The sequence below is a fragment of the Dipodomys spectabilis genome, unplaced genomic scaffold, assembly GCF_019054845.1.
Source record: "Dipodomys spectabilis isolate Male_0828 unplaced genomic scaffold, ASM1905484v1 ptg000145l, whole genome shotgun sequence".
NCBI classification, from domain to species: Eukaryota; Metazoa; Chordata; class Mammalia; order Rodentia; family Heteromyidae; genus Dipodomys; species Dipodomys spectabilis.
In genome coordinates this window covers 14,887,703-14,914,052 of record NW_024870822.1, presented here as the reverse complement: position 1 = coordinate 14,914,052, position 26,350 = coordinate 14,887,703, and the positions used below count along the sequence as shown (strand labels likewise).

Genomic DNA, 26,350 nt, shown 5'->3' with positions numbered 1-26,350 from the left:
GACCAGCAAAAAGGCTGGAAATGGAGGTGTGGCTGAGACTTGACAGAAAAAGCCAAACAAGAGCATAAGGACCTGGGTTCAAGCCCCAGGACCAACACATAAAGAATTTAAGCCTTGGTTTAGCTTTTGTAGGCTTTCTGAAATAAGAAAGTTTAAGCAGGCTGGAGCAGATACATTTTTCTTTTTGATCTACCAACTTAAATCCCTGCCTCATTGAGAAAGACTTCCAACCAAAGATCAGTAATCAATTCTCTTTTTTTCTTTAATGAAGAATACCACTAGAAATAATGAGCCACAATTTATTTTCCTGCCCTGGGTATGTGCAGACATTAATCATGGAAAATTATTTGAGCGCTATAGTGAATGCAGGACTAAAAGCTGCTCATTGATTCATGACAAACTCCTTTGTGATAGAAATTCCGCAGGTACTGGTGTGTGTGTGTGTGTGTGTGTGTGTGTGTGTGTGTGTTGTGTGTGTTGTGTGTGTGTGTGTGTGTGTGTGTGTGTGTGTGTGTGTGTACATGGTGCTTTGCCCACAATTTGGGAAGCTCAGTTCCTGTCACAGGACATAGGAAAATAAAAATGGCCCATGAGTTGTTCTGCAACAGAGAACTCCCAAGCAGCTAGAACTCTAGGGGCTGGTAGACCAGCAGGCAGCCTGAAGGTCAAATGTAGCCCTTCTGGCCTTCGGGGCTGCTCTGCCTGAAATTCACAGCAGCAGAGCAAAGCTAACCTAATTAGCTGGCACAGGCTGGTGGTGCCTTACCACCTGTGCAGGGCTCCTGTTGTGTGAAGAATGCCTGGAGGGGTCATGCCAACAGGCTGAGATCAACTAGTCATTGTCATTCCTGCCAAGCACAATTCATTACTGTTCATGTGTGATTCCTCTGACAGCCTATCCTGGAAACAGGTGTGTCCTTCAGAATGTTCACCTGACATGTGGAACTAGCTGTGCGTCAGGCCTCCACATCTGCCTCCTCCACATTTCAAGCAGTCTCGGGATTTATAAGCCAAACCACCATCTATAAAGTCTTCCAGGACCAGGGAAGGAGAGGAAGTAGTGTCTAGGGTGAACATTTAAGGAAGTGCTCACTCTCAGGTTCCTGCCAGTATACATAATGGCCCTAGGGAGAGGTGCTTCCTTAAATTTTGCACCTAAATGCCTCATTTACCTCACTCCAAAACAATGGCTTTGGGGTGAGAAAGTTCAGATCTTGGCTCAATCTGGAAAACATTCAGTGACATGTTTAACCTGAGTCTCAGCTTCCTACTTTGAAAAATGGAACTAATATATCTGGTCTTCAGAGGGAGCTCCAAATTCCTATAGCTATCAGCAGTCAAATGGGAGCTATCGCAGCTGGTTAGACCGGTACCAGCGCTAGAGGCAGAAGACTCAGAGGTCGCATGTCTCCTGCTGTCTGGGACATCACTTCTGTGATTTTTATGTTCAACGTCCCCAGGTCCAGGTTAGATGGTCCTTAGTTGTTCTCCATATCTGTATGTTATCTTGTTGGGGGCAGCAAATCAGACTGGTCAAGATGGTACCTTATCATATAACATCTTGCTTTCCCAGCCTCATCTCATCTCTTGAGATGCCAGATGCCCTTGGGTTTTCATGGTGTGTGTGTGTGTGTGTGTGTGTGTGTGTGTGTGTGTGTGTGTGTGTGTGTGTGTGTGTGTGTGTGTGTGTGTGTGTGTGTGTGTCTAGCTTTGCTCTTTCTTCAGACTTTAAGGGAAGGAGAGAGGGAGCTTGCAGATATAGGAGGGAGCTGGCTGCTTCCTCCCCACACTCCCTAGCGCTGTGAGTTCTTTGGACCAGGAAGGAAGATGGCTATCTCATGGGGCAGAGAAGAGGTGATCTGGCCCATGATGATAGGGGTGGAGGCCACCTTAGCCATGATCTGCAACCACAAAGTTGGCTTTGAGTAGTTTTGGAAGCAACAGTCCCTTTCCATTTCTGTGAAGGGAAGCCTCTCTTTTCAGAGGCTAAAGGCCAAACACTTTAGAAGCATCCTGGACTTTTCTTTTACACATTCCATGTTAAATATGTCAGGAGACTGGGTGCCAGTGGTTCATGACTGTATTCCTAGCTAGTCAGGAGGCTGAGATCTTACAATTCAAAGCCAGCTGGGACAAGGAAATCCATGAGACTTTTATCTCCAAGGAACCAGCAAAAAGCCAGAGTGGTGCTGTGGCTTCGGTGGCAGAGCATCACCAGCCTTAACCAAAAAGCTAAGGGATAGTACTCAGGCTTTGGGTTCAAGCCCCAGTACTGGTGGTATGTGCGTGTGTGTGCATGCACACACACACACACACACACGCATATGAAAATGACAAGATTTTTTTTGGCTTCTGGAAAGCATATCGGTGTGTGATTGTCTCCTGCTGTTCTGGCCTTCTCACTGCTGCCCATGACTGCTTTTCCCAATGCTCTGCAGGAAACTGACAACATAGCCATCTGGTGATGCTATTAAGATAGTAGGCCATGCCATTTCTCTGCTCATTTCCCTGACATAGTCTCCACTAAAAGCCTTATAACATGCCACCCCAATCTGCGGCAATCTGCGGCAATGGTCCCTTCCCACTCACCTACAGAGTTCCTGTTCTTCCCTCCTAGCCATGTGGTTTCCCTGCTGTCTCTGAGAGGCAGACATCCTCCTTGTTTTTTTTTTTTTTTTTGTCTGTCGTGGGACTTGAACTCTGGGCCTGGGACAGTTCCCTCAGCTCTTCAGCTCAAGGTGAGTGCTCTACCACTTGAGCCACAGTGCCACTTCTGACTTTCTGGTGGTTTATTGGAGATTAGAGTTTCACTGACTTTCTTGCCCAGGTTGACTTTGAACCATGATCCTCAGATCTCAGCCTCCTGAGTAGCTAGGATTATAGGCATGAGCCACCTGCACCTGGCCATCCTCCTTTCTTAAGGGGCAATATTCCAGGTCTTCCCTCCATTGATCTTTTTTTTTTTTTTAAACATAAGGTCTTGCCATATAGCCCATGTTGGCCTTGAACTCACAATCTCTTTGCCTGGGCTATGCTGATATTATGAGTGCACCACCATGCCTGGCTCCCTGGCGTTATATGTTAATCTGAACTCTTGCCTTCCCCAACTTATATCCCACACACATCACTATATCCCTGAGATTCTAGTGCCTAGCCTTTGCTGCCAGGTTGGAGCCTTCTTCCCAGGTACTCAAGTGTGTGTAGCCAGTGTGTGGATTGTCTGTTCCCCTCACATGGGCCAGTGTTCCCATTGTCCCAGCACTTGACTAATAGCTCCACTTTGGTGGTTCATTTAAGATAAGTCTCATGCAGGCTTTCTTGCCTAAGCCGACTTTGAACTGTGATCCTCATACCACAGCCTTCTCAGAGTCTTGAGTAGCTAGGATTACAAGTGGGATCCTCTGATAGCCAGCTCTGATTTTTTAAAATGAGTTCTTCATCTCTATGCAGCTGATGTCTAGCACAGTTTCTATGAGGAGTCAGCTCCTAGGGAACTCCTCCATAAAAGCCTTGTGGCACTTAATTGCATTTGATGACTATCACCAAATTCTCAGGTGCTGTGATATATATTACCCAGGCATTAATGCACTTAATCTTCTTGATTATTTCTAATTATCTCACTGTATATATAGAGAAACTGAGATCCATGGATGTAATAGCTTGTCCAAGGTCACATAATTTTTTAGAAGATCAGGGTCTTTCTATCTTACCAGGCTGCCCCACTGACAGAATCTGTATAATCAGGGCTGTAAGGTTTATGATAAACAAAACTTCACCTTTAATGGTAGAAACTGGGTCTGAGTTTTGGAGTAGAGAATCACAGAGTCTCCTTCTCTAGTGGTTCCTTCCATTTAATGGCTGGGTGGGGTGACACTTCCCCCAGCCGTCTGCTTTTTTCTAGGCTGAGGCACTGCAGAGCCTTAGAAGTGTCTGCTGGAAGATTTATTTTTGGGCCTGTCTGGAGAGAGCTCACAGCCAGGTGTACATCTGGGTGGCTAAACCTCTGTTTGCAGGGGTGGGTTCCGCAAGTTCGCTCATCCTGCCTCTCTGCCCAATGGCTCTTCTAGGTGGTCTACTTCACAGCCACGTTCCCGTATGTCGTGCTGGTGATCCTCCTCATCCGAGGAGTCACCCTGCCTGGAGCTGGAGCTGGAATTTGGTACTTCATCACACCGAAGTGGGAGAAACTCACAGATGCCACGGTGGGCTTAATATTGCAGTCCTAACAGACCTTGGGAGGGAGTTCAGGGATGGGTCACACTCTGGGATTCTGTTTGGCAGAAGAGATCAGGTTTCCTCTTGGCTCTGCAGGAATCTCCCTGTTTCTACAAGGTGCCGATGAGCTTGGCACATTATACACTCAGGAACATCTGAGGGTATTCAGAGCCCTGGAGTAGGTGTCCTACAATTGCTGACGGGAGGAATGATAATCTTTTAATAGTGTTGGGCCACCATACTCCATTAGTCTGTGGCTAATTATGGTGTGTTAGAAGTAGAGTTTTGCTCGCTGAAAACTACATGGCACTTAGGTAAGCGACAAGCAATTCTGTCATGTTAAAGGCCTCATACACAATTGAATGCTTCTTGCACACTGACACAGGACCAGCGCCCAATCCATCAAACTTTTCTTTGCATATTCTGTGCAGGGATATAGGTCTCTAAAATTCACAATCTAAGAAAACTCCAAATGGAGTTATTATTATTTAATGACAGTGAATTCTTCTCTTTTGAAAGAAAATGTTGCTTTTTCCAGATTATGTTAGGAATGTGTTGTTTGGACTGAGTTTGACTGCACATAATGGAAATTCTCCAGATAAAGTCAGCTTAAACAAGATAAAAGTTGATCTCCCTCTTATGGTGATTAATTGAAGGTCAGTTGAATGATCTCATGTTGTCACCAGGGACTCAAACTTCCATTTTTGTACTTTACCATTTTCAGTAAATAGCTTTGATATAGCTGCTAAGGCTCCAGCCACCATATCTACCTTCCAGGTAGCTTTGTGGAGAGTGGAGGCAGAGAGCACTGTTCTATTGAAAAGAAACCTGGGAGTTGGTTTCTGGCTCAGAGGATAGAACACCCGCCAGTGAGTAAATACATCAGATACTGAGTTCAAGTCCCAGATTTTGTCAAAACAAAACAAAAAGAAGAAGCCCACATAACAATTTTCATACAGTTGGACAATTATCTTGATCATCTAATTACCTTTCCCTAGCTGTACCTCTTAGATGAAGTAGCTGGATAGATGATTGATTTAAATCAAGGCATAGCTTTTTATCTAAGGCTATAAAGGAGAATGGTGTTGGATGGGCACAGAATACACTTGGATTTGCTCTTTGTTAAACAGTTTTGAACAGGGTTCAATTTATAAAGATGAATGGATATTCATGACACTAAACATGTAAATCTATACCTCATACTCCCCTTTTTGTGTATGTGTCAGTCCTAGGGCTCGAATTCAGGGCCTGGGCACTGTCCCTTAGCTTCTTTTTGCTCAAGACTCGCACTCTACCACTTGAGCCACAGTGCCACTCTGGCCTTTTCTGATTATGTGGTACTGAGAAATCAAACCTAGGGCTTCATGCATGCTAGGCAAACACTCTACCACTAAGCCACATTCCCAGCCTTATACCTTATACTCTTAAGTAACACGGAGTTTTCTGAAGATGAAGGAATGACTTAGGAGAAACAAGAGATTCTTTGGCCAGGTTCAGGAAGGGTCTGGTTCTATGACTCCTCTGGGTTGTAGTGCTATACTTGCTTTAATGAGATTAAGAGCTAAAGACTGTATCTCACACATGCATACACCATACTTTCATCAGGTTGACCTCTGTCTCTCTTTGTCGCTGTCTCTCTGTCTCCCTCTCTCTGTCTCCCTCTCTCACCCCCTCCAATCAATTAAAAAGGATTTTGGATTCACGACCACAGTTTGTTGCTCCAAATGATCTTTAGGTATCTATCAACCTAAAGAAAGGAATCTTCCATTCCATGTGGTTGTACATGGTAAGACATATAAGTGTGAAATGTGCAGAGTTTATCAAGGTCCTCACTTCCTATTAGAAGGACCTAAAATCTCCCAGGTAATTTACTACCTTTTGGCTTCAGGTATAGGTGAAGTTCTCATTGACATTTGTACTCAAAGTTGTTTTGTCCCTAGGCAGGTGATATGTGGCCTCAGGCATAGGAAACTCGGCTCTCTTGGCATTGGTCTTCCTGGGGACCCTGACTCTCCTCTGCTTTTGCTTCTAGGTGTGGAAAGATGCTGCCACTCAGATTTTCTTCTCTTTATCTGCTGCCTGGGGAGGTCTGATCACTCTTTCTTCTTACAACAAATTCCACAACAACTGCTACAGGTAGGGGGATACACCTGCGAGACCCCAAGGTAGCTGATGAGTGACACTAGGGTTAGGGAACAGAACAGGCTGTGTTGTCAGATGCTGGAGCCCATACCCTCCCCTTTCACCCAAGGCAACACTGGAGCATGAACTCTTAACCTAGGAGAAATTACCTGCCCACACCTAGCCATTAACTTCTGGACCCCCAACTTATACCACTGACTGAGACACCAAATGGGGACTTGATGCACACTTACAGGATGCCACTCAGCCCCTCTAGACAATGCTGTGCAGCTAGCTTAGTATAGTCACAGATGATAGTGAGTCACATCATCATCATAGAGTTATAGAGTGGGAAACTATAATATTTTATACAGTTGCAGATGTTTTCTTTCTAGAGGATTTTAAAGGAAGGTGAGCAGGGAACAATAAAAAGAACACCTTGGAGTGAGATGGGAACCATTTGACTATGATGTCACCCTGTAACCAAAACTTCTCTCTCATCTGTAAAGCACAGATTATAATAACTTGTTGGGAAAGGGTCAAGGGATGGCATATGCAGGGTTATAAGAGCAATATCATATACATACTAGGTATTCCAAAATGGCAGCTGCCATTACTATCATCATTGTTGCAATTATGTATGGACCAAGAAAAAGACAGAAAGATTCAAATCATGTCTTTGTTTTCAAATAGCTTCCCATTTAGGTGGAGAGGTGCAGGATCACAGGTGTGCATTCAAGTTCTGATTGTCAGTCATACTCACAAGACACAATAGGCCCATTGAACACAAGTTTATTTGATGTTTGTCAAGGTAAATGGAATAATGAAAGCGAAGAGAAAGCTATGAAAGTAGAGAGATTCTCCACCTGGAAAGGGGCCCAAAGAGGAGTTCTAGAAGTTTATTTGATTTTAAGAAAGTAAAATGGGGTCTGGTAGGGCTCTACAAGGGGGAGGGAAAATGAGAAGATGAAGGAGAACAAAAAAGAGTAATAGAGCCAGGAGCTAGTAGCTTATGCCTGTAATTCTAGTTACCCAGGAGGCTGATATCTGAGGATTGCAGTTGGGCAGAAAAGCCCGTGAGACTTTTATCTTCAATAAACTACTCAGAAAAAGCTTGAAGTGGCAATAGGCTTGAGCAAAACCAGCTGAGGGACAGTGTCCAAGTTCAAGTCCTAGGACTGTCAGACACATACCCCAAGAAAATAGTAGAGAGTGGGCTGGGAAGGTGGCTCAGTGGTAGAGCCCTTGCCTTGCATGCATGAGGCTCTGGGTTCGATTCCTCAGCACCACATAAGCAGAAAAAGCCGGAAGTGGCGCTATGGCTCAAGTGGTAGAGCACTAGCCTTGAGCTGAAGAGCTGAGAGACAGCGCCCAGGCCCAGAGTTCAGGCCTCATGACCAAAAAAAAAAAAGAAAATAGTAGAGAGGCAAATATGACTGATGTACTTTACATACATGTAAGGAAATGTAATGATAAAACCCTTACCTTGTACAATTAATATATGCTAATAAAAATAAAAAAGGGAGATTCTGGAACAAGAACCTAGCCCCATGGAAACCTCCAGCACTAGAACTCAGTACTTCCCACCATACCTTTGGAGTAAAGAATGATAGTAAGAAACAGTATGAGTACTGGTCCTATTAGACAGAGGATGTCTCTGCCCTTAAATACCTCTGGTCATTAGACATGGAGGGGCAGGAGCACACTTCCTTTTTAGATGATACACAAACCAGGCATGAGAGGCTTAGGGCCATGCTTAGGTAATGGATAATTCGTCCTTAGCAGCTGTCACAGACTCGCGTTTATTCAGTTGATAATGCAAGAGTTTTGACTGAGGGTCAAACCTTCCTCAAGCATCTTTGGAGCTAGAGGAGAAAGATGACAGGTAAGGTTGGCTTTGGCTGTCTGGAACAGCATCACCAGGTGAGATTTACGCTGGGCAGAATTGCAGAAGGTGCAGAGGAAGCAGAGTAGATGGCGAGAGTGATATTTTAGGCAGCAGAGAGCCTGAGATGGCATGAGTGGGAACCAATGGGGTGCTGTACGTGGAGGGAGCTGGTAAATAGGATGGGAAGAAGTGAGTGCACAGGGGGTCAGGAGGCAACAGGGCCTGAACATCAGCTGAAGCCAGATTAGACAGGATCATTGTATTGACTTGTTCGAGCCTCCTTAGCAAATTTGTCAGACTGGAAAGTTTCAATCACATAAGTGTTATATTTCACCGTTCAGGCTAGAAGTATGGGATTAAGGTGTTGGCAGAGCTAGGTTTGTGGATGGCTATCTTCTTCTAATTTCTTCACATAGTCTTTCCTCTGTGTGTGGCTCTGTCCCCATCTCTTTTCTTTATGATCATCGGGCATATTGAATCAAGAGCTAAACTAATGACACATTAAAGACCCTCTCTCCAGTCACATTCTGAGATATTGAAAATTAGGACTTCAACATATGAATTTTTGGTGGGGTATAAGATACATAGTTCAACACATAAGAGTCTTGAATGCTTTACTACCTTGATCACACTACTCAGTAACTGTTGATCTGAATCAGGGTGACACTTTACTTTGTGCCTTAGTAGAAATGACAGCTGTGGTTGTGGCAGAAAGAACCTGGCTGAGAGCTAGAAGTCGGGAACACATTCTACTACCTCCAGCAAAGCTCCACCTCCTACATCTCACTACCACCCCATAATGCTATTGTATGATGAATCCCTTTCAACTGGGCTGGCCTCAAGCAGTGATCCTCCCAGTCTCTGCCTCCTAAGTAAATGTATGTAGGTGTGATCCACCACAGTGAGTTTGGATATATGTTTAGAGATGACATGTCCATATATGAGCACATATATACACATGCTCACAAATATATGGCATACATTTTTCCCTTCCCTCATCCCTTCCCAGTCATAAAACAATGAATGGCAAACTCTGGTCTCTTCCTTCCAGGGACACTCTAATTGTAACCTGCACCAACAGTGCCACGAGCATCTTTGCCGGCTTCGTCATCTTCTCTGTCATCGGCTTCATGGCCAACGAACGCAAAGTCAACATCGAGAATGTGGCTGACCAAGGTACAGGGCACTCATTATCTGCTGGTGCAGGGCAAGCTCCAGGCTTGCTTGTAGATTCTTGTTTGTTCTTTGCCAGGGATTTGACTTCTGGAACAAGTAGTGGGTATGAGAACCCATAAGATTTTGTCTGAGGAACCTCTTGGCTTTAGTGGAAGCTTACTGCAGCGTTAGAGCTATCCCCTCTCTACCAAGGAGAGGATTTACATAAGAAGCTCTACTTTCTCTCTTTCTCTGTCTCTCTGTCTCTGTCTCTGTCTCTCTCTGTATCTCTTATCTCCTTTCCTTTGTCTTCCCTGTGTCTCTTAATTCTCCTCCAGCCCCATTCCTGTTATAGTTGTATCAGGTACAAGCAGAGGATTTATTGGGCAAACTAGAGCCCCTGGAGCTGCTGTGGGCACAGCCTGCCACAGGATGCCCTGGCTCACAGAGGGCCCTGTGGAAACTGAGCATGTGTGCTTAATGAGCTCTGACTTCAGCTCTGACTTTCCCTTACAAAGCACTTTCCTGATTGTTAGGTCAAGTGTATTCTCAAGGCCTTCTGCTTAGTTTGCAATGCAGACCTGCAGTTTTGATTTTTTTTTTTTTTTTGCCTCCACAGGGAATGGAGAGTTTGAATGGTAGTGGATGGGTGGATGGAAGGAAGGCTGTAGAATAAATATTTACCCTCTACTTAAATAATCCTTTTGTGAATGGTTAACATTTGGATGTGCTTTTGAGCTTACAAAGGGCTTTTATTTTTATCGCCTTGAATCCACATTTCTAGGACAGCATTTGTAGAGAGAACATTTAAGGTTTTTATTTAACTCCATTTCCACCCAGCCTGGTTCTACAAAGGATTTGGGTATTTGTAAGCTTTCAGTGAATGAAGGACTTCACTGTGACTATGGCTTACCATTTTGGTCTGATTTTCAAATCAGGCTTTTATGGGATGCTTCCGTGAGTGCAGGCTGGGCTCGGTGCTAAGAGCCATGGCCACAGAGCTTCAGCCATCTAGAGATGGGAGCCTTGTCTGTGGTCATCTTCCTTCAAGATGCTCACTGCAGTTCTCAGACAATGGCTCAGATGCTGCTACTAAGAGCACTGAACTCTAGAAATCTCATCTTTTTTGGGGTGGGGAGGGGTGGGATGACTGATCTCTTAATTACTACCTCCTTTTATACTCATACAGCCTCAAAGAGTTAAAGAGCTGGTATGTTCCAAGGTTGTAATTATTTCTCCCTGAAGAGTATGCAATCCACAGGGATATTTAGTTCTGCAGCTTTACATTAAATTACAGGGGCCTTGGGAGCTAAGCAATGCTTTTTTTCCCCTGCTTTGAGAATTCTTGAACTCCATGGGAAGCAGGAGAGAAGGTGAGAAGGCTTTGTTCCCAGGAGTGTCTGAGTCACCTCCAGCGGTCCTGTAACCTCATTTTCTCCTAGCAGAGTTGCTGAAGCGAATAGGCTCTGCCCCACTTTCCTGCAGATCTGAGATGTTTTGCTATTTGTGTGTGTGTGTGTGTGTGTGTGTGTGTGTGTGTGTGTGTGTGTGTGAGAGAGAGAGAGAGAGAGGGAGAGAGAGAGAGAGAGAAAGAGAGAGAGAGAGAATTACTGAGTTTATTGGGAGCAAGTGGCCAACTAGCTACAAATAGTGTTTACTAAGATGCAGGCCATACAATTTAACTCTTTTGAACTCTTTCCTGCCCTTGGAAAGGGTTTTGGAAGATATTGATAAAACTTAAAGAGACTTTTCTTTATTATCAATAATAAGCAGCAGATAATTATGTGTATTTCTCTATGAATTTTCCCTTTCTAGTATTTTTCAGTTCCTCTGATTGAGCAAGGAATAGCCCACTTCTAATGGGAGAGGGAACAGCAGTCCTTGAGACCTTCTCCCAGACCCTGCGGGGAGGTGTGTGTGGGGGGGACTCACACCTGCTCTCACACCAGCTTGTCCTATTTCTCTGGGTTTAAAGGATGCTTTGCAGAAATCAGGTCAGATATTTGGAGTGAGGCATGTGTGAAATCCCAACCCCACTCTTTCCTAGCTGCACAATACAACTAACATAAATATAGTTAAGATACTTCTGTTGACCCAACATTGGTAACTAAGGTTTGGCCTTTAGGTAACAGTTTCTTCTTTATGACTTGACATTATTCTGTTTCATTTATCACTTCCTTCTTAGGGAGGCATTGCTTGCTTGTTTGCTTTCTTTTCTTTTCCTTTCTTCCCTCCCTCCCTCCCTCTCTCCCTCCCTCCCTCCCTCCCTTCCTTCCTTCCTTCCTTCCTTCCTTCCTTCCTTCCTTCCTTCCTTCCTTCCTTCCTTCCTTCCTTCCTTCCTTCCTTCCTTCCTTCCTTCCTTCCTCTTCTTTCTTTTCTCCTTCCCTCCCTCCCATCCTCCCACCTTCCTTCCCTCCCTCTCCCTCCCTTCCTCCCTTCCTTCCTTCCTTCCTCCTCTCTTCCATCCTTTCTTCCTTCTTTTTTCTTTGTCAGTTCTGGGGTTTAACTCAGAGCCTAGGGGCTGTCCCTGAGCTTTTTTGCTCAAGGCTAGTGCTCTACCACTTTGAGCCACAGCTCTACTGCTACTACCACCTCTTCTTTGTTTCTTTGTTCATTTGTTTGTTTGTTTCCTTGTTTCCTCCTCCTCCTCCTTCTTTTTCTTCTTCTCCTTCTCCTTGTCTCATGGCCTTTCCTGCCCAACATTAGATCTCAACATGCTGAGTAGCTAGGATTATGGGCATAAACCACCAGCACCTGGCTTAGGGAGGCATTTCTATCAAAACTCTGTCTCAACTCCTGGCCTGATGCTGGTGATAAGTGTAAGCAGAACTCTGCTTTGTGACAGCCACAGGGAAGGGAGGCATGCTTTTCTTAAGGATCTGCTCTAGTGAAACTACTTCCAGAGTCTCCAACTATTGCTGCTTATGGAAGCAGGATTCATTTTCAGAACCTGAAACTCTACAAAGCTTGTTATACATTAACAGAATAACATAATTAGACTAGAGTAGACAAACACAAGTGTGTGTATGTGTGTGTGTGTGTGTGTGTGTGTGTGTGTGTGTGTGTGTGTGTTGTTTTTAAGTTCCCAGATGGAACTGTCTATGTGGCTCAAGTGGTAGGATGCTCACCTTCAGCAAAAGATGCTTAGGGACAGAGCCAAGGCCCAGAGTTCAAGCCCCAGGACTGGCAAAAAAATGTTATTTAAGTTCCAGATACTGATTGGTAGTAACTCTTAGCCAACTAGACTACCAGAAATTGCAGCTTTGGTTCCCTATTTACCTAATAGTTCAGAAACCCTGCTGATCCAAATGAATACTTTCAGACTACGATGATCCCCTTATCTCTATCCGACCATCTGTCTCTTACCCAGATCTCAGCTCTTCTGCTCAAAGGCACAGGAGTTCTGGTGGTGTGTCCTTAGAGAACTCCTTCCTGTGAGTTCGGTGTCACAGCAGCATGATGCCCAATCTGTCCCATTGGTTGTGATGCATTGCATTGCTTTATCCTTAGTGGCATTCTGGATTGCAAAGGGGACTCTAAGGGTACTCTGTTCGAAGCCAGTTCTTGATGTGCAGTGCTTGTGGATCCCCTCTCATGGAATAAGTAGTGAGGATCTAAACTGAGTTCCTACTAGGTCCAGGCTAATTCTAAGCCCTTTCCTTGGATTGACATACTGAATGTTCACAGAATGCTGTGAGGAATGGTCCTGTCATTATCCCCATTGCATGGATAAGGAAAGTTGGGTTGATCAGAGAGGACAAATGACTCACCTATGGTCCCACACACAGCCAGGAAGAGGCCATTCATGGGGAGTCTGCCTTCTGGCTGTTGGAAAATGCTGCCTCTTTTTGGAGAGAAGAGAGGTGGGAGTCTCTCTTTCTCTTTTTTTTTCTCTCTCTCTGGGTCTCTGTCTCTGTCTCTCTGTCTCTTTATCTCTCTATCTCTCTTTCTCTCTGTCTCTCTTTCTACTGGTCCTGGGGCTTGAAATCTGGGCCTGGGCACTGTCGCTGGGCTTTTGTGTTTAAGGCTAGTACTCTAAGAACCATGAGCCACAGCTCCACTTCTGTTTTTTTGTTTTTTTTTTTTTGGTTTTTTTTTTGTAGTTGTTTAGAGGTAAGAGTCTCTTTCTGCCTTGCTGACTTTGAACCGTGATCCTCAGATCTCAGCCTCTTGAATAGTTAGGATTACAGGTGTGAGCCCCTAGCATCCAGTGGGCCATGTGCTTTTTAAATCATTAAACAGTATTATTCACTAGATGACTCTACCCCTCCCCATTCCCAAGCACCCTGGATAAGTGACATCAGTGGTAATGAAGCTTGTAAATAAAGTTTCTTCCCTCAAGTATTAGAGAGACAACTGATAAACAAGCTGGCTATTTTGAATGGATTCCTCCCCTTTAAAGTAATCAAACCCTGTCCACGTGACCCAGGGAAGTCCTCCTGTGGTGACCATTGAAGACCTTCTTGTCCACTTTATGGGCCCGACTGTCGTCAGCACTGTACTGGCTTCCATGTTGTTTCTCATTCGAGACTTATTTTGAATTGTAGTTTAATGCAGGCTTTTCTTTTATGGTTCACAGAGGGAGCTTTTGGAGGCTGGCTCTGAGATCTGTTCAATAAATGCATGAGGCGGGAGTATCTTAGGCATTGGAGGCTTTATATTTTAAATACCCTCAGGCCCTAGGCAACACTAGGAACTAACAACCTGATAAATTCCAGTTTTAAGAAGTGCTATTAGGCTTGAATTATAAAAACTCCAGGTGCTGGGATTTCTGCTTTCCAGACGTGCACTGTCTATGTGTTATCCCTGTGCTCACGTTCACTTGTCTCTGCCAATTATCATTTAGTTTTCTACTTAAAGGGAGCTCACACCTGCCATGCCTGGTGCTGTGTTTGGCTACAGTGATTTTCTCAGGGAGACTATAAGGCAGGTAGGAATAGCTGCATGGCTTCAAGATGATTGAGAGAGTGAAATCTTAGATACCCCTACCAGAACAGCATGTGGCATTCTTAGGACAGTCTGAATCAGGAGCTCTAACTACCAAGTTCATTGTCTAATCATAAGGTGAGGGAGTGTGATGATGCTCAGGACACTGAGCTTAGTCTATCACCCATGTGTTTTACCACTGTACAGATGGGGCACAATTGCGGCTTAAAGGAATCAAGTAACTTGTCTGGGGTTACCTAGCTGCTAAGTGATGAAGCTAGATGTGGATCATATTGTCTGACCTTTAGAGACCAAACAATCTATGTCATGATCTACTGCCCCATTTCCCCAACTAATTTCTGATGGTTCGACATAATCCCATCTATTTATTTACCAAGTAGGGAAGGATCTTAAAGGTATTAGAAATATTCGAGTATTGTATGAATGGTTTCTTCCAGAGCAAGTGTAGTTTAAGCAAGGGCCAGGGATAATGTCATTCTGTTCATGTCATAATCTAGAGCAGTGGTTCTCAGCCTCAGCAGCCCTGGAATTGGATTGTATGTATAGCTCTTTGTTGCTGGGAAGCTGTCCTTTGCATTAGATAGTGCTTAATAGCAACCCCACATTCTGTTTCTCTCTCTCTCTCTCTCTCTCTCTCTCTCTCTCTCTCTCTCTCTCTCCTTCCCTCCCTCCATCCCCCTCTCTCTAGCTAGTTCTACTTCCTATCCCAGTCTTGAGAATCAAAAATGTCTCCATGTATAGCCAAATAACCCTTTGTTGATCATATCAACCACTGTTCTAGAGGGTAATTATTATATTTACCCCCAACTCATCTGATAGAAAAGATGTATTTTTTCATGTTATTTGCAGAGAGATAGCCTGATTAAACTGGCAAAATGGGCAGTGATAAGTAAAAAAAAAAATCACAAATAACGAGAACAACATATCACTAGTAATAATTTGGGATTTCAGTGGCTAGAAGGCCTGTGAGCTCTGGGGAGATAGACTTTGAGCCAGGCTTGCCTTTGATTGTCTGTCTCATTCCTTCCAGGGCCCGGCATTGCATTTGTGGTATATCCAGAAGCCTTAACCAGGCTGCCCCTCTCTCCATTCTGGGCCATCATTTTTTTCCTGATGCTCCTCACTCTTGGACTTGACACTATGGTGAGTCCTTTACCCTGACATCCCTGTACCAGGGTCCTTCTCAGGTCACTGTTTCCTTGGTCCTGGCTGCTATTTGCAGCCAAGAGGCAGGTTTACAGGTGCTTGCAGGTTCTTTTCCTGAGCAAAGTGGGAAGGGTGAGGTGCTTCAGCATAACCTTGCTGAGTGCTCACGTGAAGGAGCTGTCCCCACTCCTGTCTTCCTTTTCTTTGTTCTCCATGTTAAGTTTTAAGTCTGCATGCATTCTGCTTTGGCATCATTTTGCCAAAGCAAATTCTGTAGGGCTGGATAAGGGAGAATAATATGAAGTCAATTTTAAGGAAATTGCTATGGGGCTGAGCCTACTACAAATCATGCTGACAAGTGCTCAGAGTTTAGTCGTTGGGTGCAATGAGGGTTTTTCCTCAAGTACAAAGATCAAATGCAAGGTAACTGGAAGAGAGGAATTTACATCTCATGAATACAAAATGAAACTTAAAGTGCCCTGATGAATGAACATGAGTGAATGCTCTGGGGGCTGGTAGTATAGTTTCTAGAGCTCACATCTTGCTTAAGTTTTTCAGGCTGACCTTGTGGATTTGACCCCTATAAGGTCTTTTAGACCCATGGAAGCAATACCAGCCTAGAAACTAGACCTAATGCAAATACCACTATCCCTGGTGAGACAGAAAAGGCTTGAGGGGGTGGTCAGGGGGAGAGGCTTCTGAATGAGGCAGTTTGTTTCAGATGCTTGTTTTTGGCCCTGTTCTAGTTTGCCACCATTGAGACCATAGTGACCTCCATTTCGGATGAGTTCCCCAAGTACCTGCGTACACACAAGCCCGTCTTTACTCTGGGCTGTTGTATTTGCTTCTTCATCATGGGCTTTCCAATGATCACTCAGGTAAGAGGCTGGCTGGGCAGGTTCTGGGGTGGGGTGGGCAGGTGAGGGGCTATAGCAGCTATTTCTCCTTTTAGCCTCAGCTCTCAGACTTTATAACTCCAGCCCAAATCACTGTTACTTCCATGTAGATGGCACCGTTTCACTAGGGCTTCTGACTACCCAGGAAAATATGTCACCTTGGCTACTAGTAATGCTCCTGGCATTTTTATAATTGAGATATAACCTTCTTGAGCCAACAAGGCAGATGCGTCCTATTGAAAGAGAATGGAAAGTACAGCCAGGCATGGTAGTACATGCCTGTAATCTTAGCACATGGGAGTTGATGAACAGGGGATCAGGATTTCAAATGAAGCCTGAGAAATGTAGTATCTCTGATAAAAACAAAAACATACGTGACTCTCTATTATCACTAGAATTTTTTCCAGGTCCTGAATGTCTTGGTACATTGGCTGTCAACTCAGTATATGTATGTATGTATGTATATGTATATGTATATGTATATGTATATGTGTATATATATATATATATATATATATATATATATATATATGTTGCTGTCTCTGTGACCTTGAATGAATCACTGCTCTGGGCCTTAGTTTCTTCATCTGTAAAAAACAATAGATTGAAATGAGATTGTCGCTAAGCCCCAACAATCTTAGAGTGATTTAAAGGGTAGGAATAAGGTAGAGATTCATAAGCTTGTGTGAGGAATACTCATAGGTATGTAAAGGTCAAATGCAGGTTTACAAGTGGAAATGATCACCGATTGCTTACAGCAAAAAGGAAACACTCCAAGTACTCCTAATACTTTTGCATACTTACAACCTTTGCCTTTGAGAAATAAGACACTGCCTCACTTGTTTGGGGGTGATTGTTTTATTGATTAGCTCTGAGCCTGTCACGGGTCAGCTTTGCTAATCTGGTAACTTCTTCATCCTTGACCAGGCGAGGTGATGAGGTTACTGCTGTTGAGGGGAGCGGATCCATGGATGCCTGTCTGTTCCTGACTCTCTGGAGGACGGAGAGGATTCACTACTGGAAGTGGGAAGATGGAGTCCAGTTGGCTCCAGGGCCTGTTTGACGTTGCTTGTCTCTCTTTCCTCTTAGGGTGGAATTTACATGTTTCAGCTTGTGGACACATATGCTGCCTCCTATGCCCTTGTCATCATTGCCATTTTTGAGCTCGTTGGGATCTCCTATATCTATGGTAAGCGAGCCACGTGCTGCTGTCCAAGTCAACTCCCGTGTGGTAAGGCATTCCTAACGAGCAAGGTTCTCCTATTTATAGGATTGAAGCCCACCTTTATTTCCCAGAACTGCTACGATCCAGATTTGTTTTATCTGTGAATTGGTGTGTGTTTGTGCTATGAGGGATTTTGTTGTGAAAACATGTACATGATAGACTTTGAACAGATTCATCTCCATTCTCTATATTCCCACGTGGATCCAGATTCAATAGAGAAACAAAAAAAATGGTGAAACTCAGTGATCTTTTAGTTAAAGATAAAAGAAACCCAGCCTTTGGGTATGGCCTGACAAATGAATTGTTACTGCCTGTGGCCAATAGTCAGATGAGGGAGGAGGAGGGCAGTGTGGCAGGTGTGGAATTATTTCCTGGTCTTGGTAGCTGTGGAACACACATAGCTTGAAATGAGGAGTTGCTTTGCAGCTTGTACCTGGATATGATAGTGAGACCAGAGACTGTTTGACTGATAGATCTTTGGGACAACTTACTAGCATCAAAGAAACTCATGATATGGTATATCAATGCCATGTTTGATTAAGAATAAGCTTCCAGTTTCCTAGAGCTTGTTCTTTCTACCATTCCCATAGCTGTTTGCATCCCATACTCAGGGGGACTCTTGTCAAGAACAACAAGAATAGTGTCTTTCCATGGGTGCAAAGGTTCTTGAGGTTTGGCCTGGAGGTCCCCTTGTATGTCATTCCAGTCAGTCTAAGGAAGTCCTGTTTGATTCATCGCAGTTCTGATTTTTGTTGTGTCTGGGATAGTGTTCAGAACAGTTCTTAGATTAAGGCCTTCAACTATAGATAAGGCTACCCTAGGTCATATCAGGAAGATAAAAATTTCCAGTTCAGTCTAACTATTTCAAATGCCTCCAAAGATAGTCACAGGTGCTAATATAAAAGGAAATGCAAACCAGGTGCAGGTAGCTATCACCTGTAATCCTAGCTATTCAAGGCGACTGAGATCCGAAGATCCCCGTTCAAAGCCAGCCCAGACAAGAAAGTCCATGAGACTCTGATCTCCAATTAACCCCCAAAATCCAGAAGCAGAGCTCTAGCTCCTGTGTTGTTAGGCCATTAGCCTTGAGCACAAAAGCTCAGATACAGTACCCAGGCCCCGAGTTCAAGCGCCAGGACTGGCACAAACAAATAAACAAAAGGAAATGCAGAATAGGATTTAATTTAGAGTGCAGGATTTGGTGTCCTCAGGCAAAGAAGGAATGGAGTCCAGGTCTGAGGTGTCTACAGAGCTCTGGTTTTAAACTGGGTGTACAACCAAGCCCACCCTGGCTGCTGTATATCCATCCTTAAGATAGAATGCTAGCCTCCTACCCACAGAGGCACCACAGAGTTTTGCTTCTTTGGAAAACTCATTAAAATGGAAGAGGATCATGTAACATTTGTGTACCACTAAAACAAGAAGATAGTACAATCATGTTTGGATTTTAGTTGAGGATGATTTTTTCTCAGACTAGACATTACATCCCCACTGCAGGGAGAGTTTAGTTCCTGGCAAGAGGAGTGGGCAGGTATGCCAGCTGTCCTGGTGAGTTCACGAGATCAAGCTGCCAACCCTTTTGGCTGAGGCAGTGGTCTGGGCATTGCAGTGACTCTGAGATGGAGACTCTGATGCCAGAGTCAGAGTGAGACTTCAGAGTGCTTTCTACCTGAGCAGAGAATGGCACAAGCCCAGGACAATCCACCGCAGTGAATTCTAATGTATTTCCCAGATACCAAAATCCTCAACTTTGAGAGATAAGAAAAAGTTACCATTGGAAGCAGAAACCCATGTAGGTCCCTAGGTAAGCTAGGATCATTTCTAAAGTTGGGAAAAACAGTTCATTTGTGGCACTGCTTAAGTGTAGATTGTCACTTTTACCTGCTTTCTTCATTACAAAATACTGCTTTTAGCTGTTTTCTAGCTGCTAATTGACACACAGGGCACATTTGTACAGTTTTTTCCCCTATAAAACAGTCCTGTTCAATGTGCTTTAAAAACATTACTAAAACAGAAACCTTTTAACATGTCTTTTTTTAGAAATTAAGTAGCTCCCGCTGACTGCCCTCCCCCCCCACCCCATCCCTGTAATTCTGTTAGGTCTGTAAGTAGATTTCTTGATTTTGAAGGAATAAATAAATCCCGATGTTTCATTCCTTGGGTTATGCTAATTCCTGGGCTATGCTAATTTTCCTGGAGATAAGACATCTTCTGGTCCCTAGGGGTTGCTGGTATTAGGCCAGATTCCATATTCAGGTTGATTTTGGGCTGGGCTTAGGTTGGACTTGGATCTAATGAAGTGTTAAGAAGTAAATCTCAGGAGGAAATAGTTGAGATAAGTTAGCATACTTGTTAAGAGATGAAAAAATACCCCACACAAACATGTAAATTGTACCCCTTTCTCCCCAAGGATAGTGAATTCTATACCAAAGTGATGTGGCTGCAAACTAGCACCGGGTTAGTGTAGGGTAGTTGAATGTGAACATGAGAAGAAAGAAAATGAATCTGTTTAATTGCATTACCTTCCAGGATGAGGTGACTTACAGAGGTTTGTGTTTTCCACTTCACTAAATTAAAGAAGATGCCATTCAAGCATTTGCTTTATGACAGGCACATTTGTGTGTGTGTGTGTGTGTGTGTGTGTGTGTGTGTATGAGATAGAAAGAGATAGAGAGAGAGAGGGAGGGAGGGAGGGAGGGAGACAGAGAGAGGAAGAGAGAGAGAGAGTCCTAGGGCTGGGTGCTGTCCCTGAGCCTCTTTGTGCTCAAGGCTAGTGCTCTACCACTTGAACCATAACACCATTTCCAGCTTTTTCTGAGTAGTTTATTGGAGACAAGAGTCTCAAGACTTTCCTCTTGGGCTGGCTTCAAACCACATCCTCAGATCTCAGCCTCCTCAGTTGCTAGGATTATAGGCATGAGCTACCAGCAGGTGTAGGGCACTTTTCCAGGTTTCATCCTTAGATTGAAGTTGCTCATTGAAATTCTTAAGTCAGCACCCTTCCAAGTCTGTTTTCCAGGTGGGATTTGCCCAGTTTCAAAGGTGAAACTACCTCCATTTGTTAAGGAGTGATTCCTTTAACTAAGTTTTGAAGTAGAGTCACTTTTCAGGACCCTGGCTATGAGGAACAATGTGATTGACCGAATAATCCCTGGCCAAACATCCTGTCCCCTAACTCTGGCTCACTGTATGTCACTATAGAATATATAAGATAGTTGGTCTTACCACATGGGCACTTGCTCACTTCACATCCCACCCTAGCCTGTCCCTCCACACTTCTCATGGGGGTTGGAGTGGGGGGGGGGTTGTTGGAATTGTTGGTTTTATTTTCCTATCTGGCAATGACTTCTATAAGATGCCCATCCTTCTGGATGAGCTCTAAGATTTTTTTGGTCCAGTGCAGAAGAAAAGTAAAACTATAAAAAAACAGAAACAAAATAAAAGAAATTTACAAAGCAACCCCAAAGTCCCTCCCTGAAAGCTCTACCAACTGAAGCCATGTTTTGTCCCATGCCCACCCCCCCCATACTACCTATGCTTCAATGCCACTTACATTTTTGACTGCAAAGATATTGGTGTGACCTTTGTACTTCAGGAGGTAGACTTTCAAACTTGACCGAGGCTCAGTATGCACTAAGAATAAGAGGCTTGGATCTGTTGTAACTCATATAGCCCAATGCATGAGTTAGCCACCAGGTATTTGTTAGGTGATTGCTGTATGCCCTCTGTGTTCCCAGAAACCTGGGGGAGGGTTGGAATAGCTTCTCACCTGCAGTGGGCTTTGCCAACTAGCTCCTAAGAAAGAGCAGGCAGGAGGAAATCATAAAACAATGTAATAAATATGAAATAATAGGATAAAGTGAAGACAACCATTAAATCACTGAGGAACTCAGGGGGCTTGGGTGTGAAGCATGGGATCTGGGCTGTGGCTGGATGGGCATGATATGAGGCAGACTTGATGGGAGAGGATGGGAGAGGTTGAAAACCACTAGGGTACAGTGTAGGAAGGTCACTCAAAGAGGCCCAGCATGGGCAGGACTAGTCTCCAAATAGGCAGATAGCAATTGTAGGATTTGAAATGATCTGGGACAGAGGCTGGATGTCCAGATCCCTCATATTAAGCCCAAGGGAAGAAGATGAGTCTTCAGTGTCTGAACTGGCCCTGTTACTCAAAACTTTCACTGCCAGACTTGAAACTACTTCTCTATAATAGTTGCCACTTGCTGCAGACAAGGCTCCCATTAGCCATTCCTCTGCACAGCTTGGGGTCAAAGCCCTTCTTCTTCTTCCCCTCTGGGGAAGCTTGAATACTTCTAGAGGAGGCTGTGAGCTGTCTTCCTCTGATCTAACTGAAACCCTGCTAAGTCGGTGTAACCAATGAAGCCACATATCTTCATTTCTTAGGGATAGTTGATGGTTTGTGGAGAAGAAGCACTTGGCTACAAGATCAGAGCTGATAACAGAAGTTTTTAGAGCCAGCCTTCCCCCTTCCCTTCTCCTCCTCCTTCCCCCTCCCTCTCCTTTCCTCTCTCTCCCTCCTCTTCCCTTCCCACCCTTCTCTTTCCCTGCCTCTTTCTTCCCCTCCCTTCCCTTTCCTGCTCTTCCTCCCTTCCTCCCTCCTTGGCTTCACTTCCTTTTCTCTTTCTTTCCTTTCTAAGCTGAGGCCAGCTTTCAGTGTTTTGGAATGTGTTTGAGGGCCTTGTAACTTCTGTATCTTTTCTTTTCTCTGCATCATCTTGCCCAAGGAGCCTAGTGTCTGCAGGTCACTCAGCTGGAGGTACTTGATAGAACACTAAGAGAAGTCCACAGTTAAAAGCATTTAGTTCATGTCTTAGACCTGGAGCTTCCCTGCACTAGGCAGTCCTCAAGAGCTCATGCAGCCCAATTCCCTAAATAAACCAACAAACCTTAGGAAGGGGAAGGCCTCCCAGAGAGAGGCAGAAGGGGGTGTAGAGGAGGGTGGGTTCCTAGTCTAGTGCTCTTCTCACTGAATCACATTTATGAGTGACAGCTATCAAATTTACCTTTAAGTAGAGCAGGGATCTCAGAAGAGAAATTGTTGAATGATTTGGTGAGTCCCTGAACATTTTCTAGGACAGCCTGCTCTGAAGGAGGAAGAAAACTGAGTGCTATAAATGATCTCAGAAACCATTATTTTGATACTGGAGGCTGGAGAGGACTTTTTTGGGGTTAAAGTCTAACATGTATGTAAGAAAGAATATATATATATATATATATATATATACATATATTTCAATTGCAAAACATTCCTTTATATATTTTTATTGGGTATTGGCTAATTATAATTGCATATATTTACAGGAGACAATGTGATAAAAATGTAGTATTGAAGTAATTAAATTCATAGTCACCAACACTTATTTTATTCTCTTACTGAAATATTGTGCCTTTTGACCAACATCACCCCTTATGTACTCCTTAGCCTTGTATAACTGCCATTTCCTTCTGTGCTCTATAAGTGAGATTTTGAAAAGATTTTATATGTAAATGATAACAAATCTGGTATTTTTCTTTCTGTGCCTGGCTTATAATGACCATCAGGTTTTTTCCATGTGATTGCATATCATGTATTTTCCCTCTTTGTAAAGGCCAAGTATTGTTCTATTGTGTATATATACCACATTTTCTTTTTTTTTTAATTTAATTTTATTTTTTTGTGAACATACTGTACAGAGGGGTTACAATTACATGGGCAGGATAATGCATACATTTCTTATCAAGCATTGCAGCCTCCTCCTTTGTTTACCCTTCACATCCCTTCCCTACCTCCCCCCTACCTCCCCACCACCCAATCCTCCTCCCTCCCCCCCCACCAACGTTGTAAAGCTCGTTTTCGACATGACAACTTGTACTTCTCATTGTTGCAACAGGTCCACCTGTATCCTTAAACGACTTGTTTTTCCCCATCTCCTCCACAAGTTATACTGACATCAAATATAGTGAAAGCAGGGGTTATACTGTGGGGGAGGGACATACAAAGCAACAAAGAAATAATCTTATAAATGCATTTGAAACAAATGCATGAAATAAAAAAGCATTAAAATACATATCTAAGGGTTCATTTTCCTAACATCACATTATCTGACCTTTTCTGCTTGACTCATACATATACTAGATATTGCAAATAAGGGAAACCATGGGACCTATGTTTCTTTGGGCCTGGCTTACTTCACTTAATATAATTTTTTCCAAGTTTTTCCATTTCCTAACAAATGGGGCAGTGTCATTCTTTCTGATGGAGGCATAGAATTCCATTGTGTATATATACCACATTTTCTTGGTCCATTCATCTACTGAGGGGCATCTGGGTTGGTTCCATATCTTAGCTATGGACATTTTCTTTTTATAGTCATCAGTTGATCTACTTAGGTTACATTCATAGGCTGGAATTGTGAACAACGCTGTAGTAAACATGAGCGTGAGGATGTCTCATTAACATAATGATTTCAAGTTGTTTGGATATATACCCAGTTAGTATGACCACCGGTCATGTATTTTTTTCTTAAGCTTTTTTTTTTTTTGGTCATGGTACTTGAACTCTGGTCCTGGGTGCCGTCAGCTCTTTAGCTCAAGGCTAGAGCTCTACCACTTGAGCCACAGCACCACTTTTGGCTTGCCAGGTAGTTTATTAGAGATAAGAGTTTCACAGATGTTCCTGCCTATGCTGGCTTTGAACTGTGATCCTCAGATCTCAGCCTCCTGAGTAGCTAGGATTACAAATGTGAGCCACCAGTGCCTGGCTTTCTTAAACTTTTTGAGAGGACTCCAAATGATTTTCCACAATGACTGAATTAATTGAGATTCCTGCCAAGAGTTTACTAGTTTAATTTTCTCTATAGGGAACACATATCTTGAATGTGTAGTGGGATGAATTTTCAGACCTGCTGAATACAAAGGAGCTTGAGTGCAGCAACCTTTCAGATTCCTTAGCTGTCAACCCCACAGTTCTGAGATTATTGATTAAGTTCAGTAAGGCTGCAGAGAACTGCCCCATTCAAAAACATCCATCAGTGGCTTTTCCTTTCAAGGAGTGGTTAAAAATCCTTCCTCATCCAAGAAGGGGCAGGGAAGGTAGTGACGTGGGGTAAAGAGAGTAACTGTCTCCTTTGCGTTTTACTTTTGTAAAGTCACTGATTCACCCAGAAGCAGTCCTTCCATTCTGACAAAGTGGACGATGGCCACTTGAAATCACCAGGGCCTGTCATGATAATCTTACCCAGAACCAGAGATAAATGGACTCACAGAAATAGTCTTCTTGTGGGGGATGAGGGACAAAAATACCAATAGAGAGCAACTCTCCTAAATCCTAAGTCTTTCCAAGTACACTTTCCTCATTGGCCACAATCTTCATGGGTCTTGCCAGACTTGTCACTAAGCTCATAAGCCACATACATGAATAACCACACAGCACTGTCAGTTTGTGACAGTGCTCAGACACTGGTGCTGGGTTGAAGCTGAACTTTCAGATGTCACTCCGGGCTGACATTTTTTTTACCTCTACTGCAGAGAGTAGTTAATATCTCTTTCAATGTTCAATTTGCTATAAGCTTTTTGGCTGTGCATCATTTGTCTAATGTCCCCTTGCATAATCAGGGTCAGGCTGATACCAGGCTGGGCCCATCCCTAGCCATGGTGCTTGAATGATGGTCTTGAGTACCTGACACATTACCTCTGCTTCCTTCTCTCCCCCTGACACTGCACTCACTTGGTCTCTGCTTGTCCATTCTCAGGCCTGCAAAGATTCTGTGAAGACATCGAGATGATGATTGGATTCCAGCCCAATATTTTCTGGAAAGTCTGCTGGGCATTTGTAACTCCAACCATTTTAACTGTAAGATTTGCATGCTTTTTAAAATTTTTATAGCAATAGCTCTTTACATGTGTATATGATTTTTTTTTGGTAAATATTAGAACACATGTGTGAGCCTGGCAAGCTGGTGGGATGGGTTCATTCTTGTTTTTCAGGTAAGGAAATTGAAGTTCAGAGAGGTGAAATGGCTTACCTAAAGTTGCCTAGCTGGTCAGGTGCACTTTGGAGCACCTCTGTGGAATTTTTTCCATCATAGGTTTCTGTCTTTTGAACTGCCAGCAGGTAGCAAGCAACCACAGCAGACATCTACCATGGGGTACCTGTCTCAGGCTGTGTTCAAGGTGCTTTCTATCTATAGCTTCATCTCCCTACGCAGCTCAGAGAGGCTGATGTAATCATCTCCATTTTGCTGATGAGAAAGTAAAGCCTAGACATTAAATGACTTGCTTATAGTGTTGTGAGTCTAGTAATTAATTGTATTTGAACCCAGGTATCTGTGGTCTAGCTTCAATGTTAATTCTCCCAACCAGTACTCTACAACTCTACAACTAATATAACATTAATTACACTTTCATTGCTCATTCTATTGCTTTTGAAGACTACTTTGTCATCCTTAAGTGTCAGGTGACATTTTCGGATCAGCTGACATTCATCTTTTTAAAGATCAGAGCCTTTTGTGTTGTCAGTGAATTTGCACAGGGGCTTGCATTCATTCACATCTTGTCACCTTTGTTATTGTGCTGCGACTGTCAAGTTGGCCTCACTTGGTTCTCTAAGAGTAGTGATTAATGGAAATCTTCCCTTCCCCGAGCCCTCCCCCCTCCACCCCCCACCCCCGACTTTTTGGCTAGTAATATTGGTATCATGTTGGCAAAGCTGGAAGAAGCTGTGTGTAATTTCTGTGTGTCCCAGTAGATGGCAATAGA

At 43.6% G+C, this 26,350-nt stretch overlaps 1 protein-coding gene across 1 annotated transcript in view; it reads left to right on the top strand.

The window, feature by feature from the left end:
• Slc6a5 (solute carrier family 6 member 5) overlaps positions 1-26,350 on the top strand; it is a 51,849-nt gene that overhangs the window by 18,284 nt on the left and 7,215 nt on the right. The window contains exons 7-13 of the mRNA XM_042691499.1: positions 4,068-4,202; positions 6,248-6,351; positions 9,276-9,400; positions 15,357-15,469; positions 16,219-16,350; positions 17,458-17,557; positions 25,345-25,445. Coding sequence (XP_042547433.1) covers positions 4,068-4,202; positions 6,248-6,351; positions 9,276-9,400; positions 15,357-15,469; positions 16,219-16,350; positions 17,458-17,557; positions 25,345-25,445 — 810 coding nt within the window. The remainder of the gene's footprint in view (positions 1-4,067; positions 4,203-6,247; positions 6,352-9,275; positions 9,401-15,356; positions 15,470-16,218; positions 16,351-17,457; positions 17,558-25,344; positions 25,446-26,350) is intronic.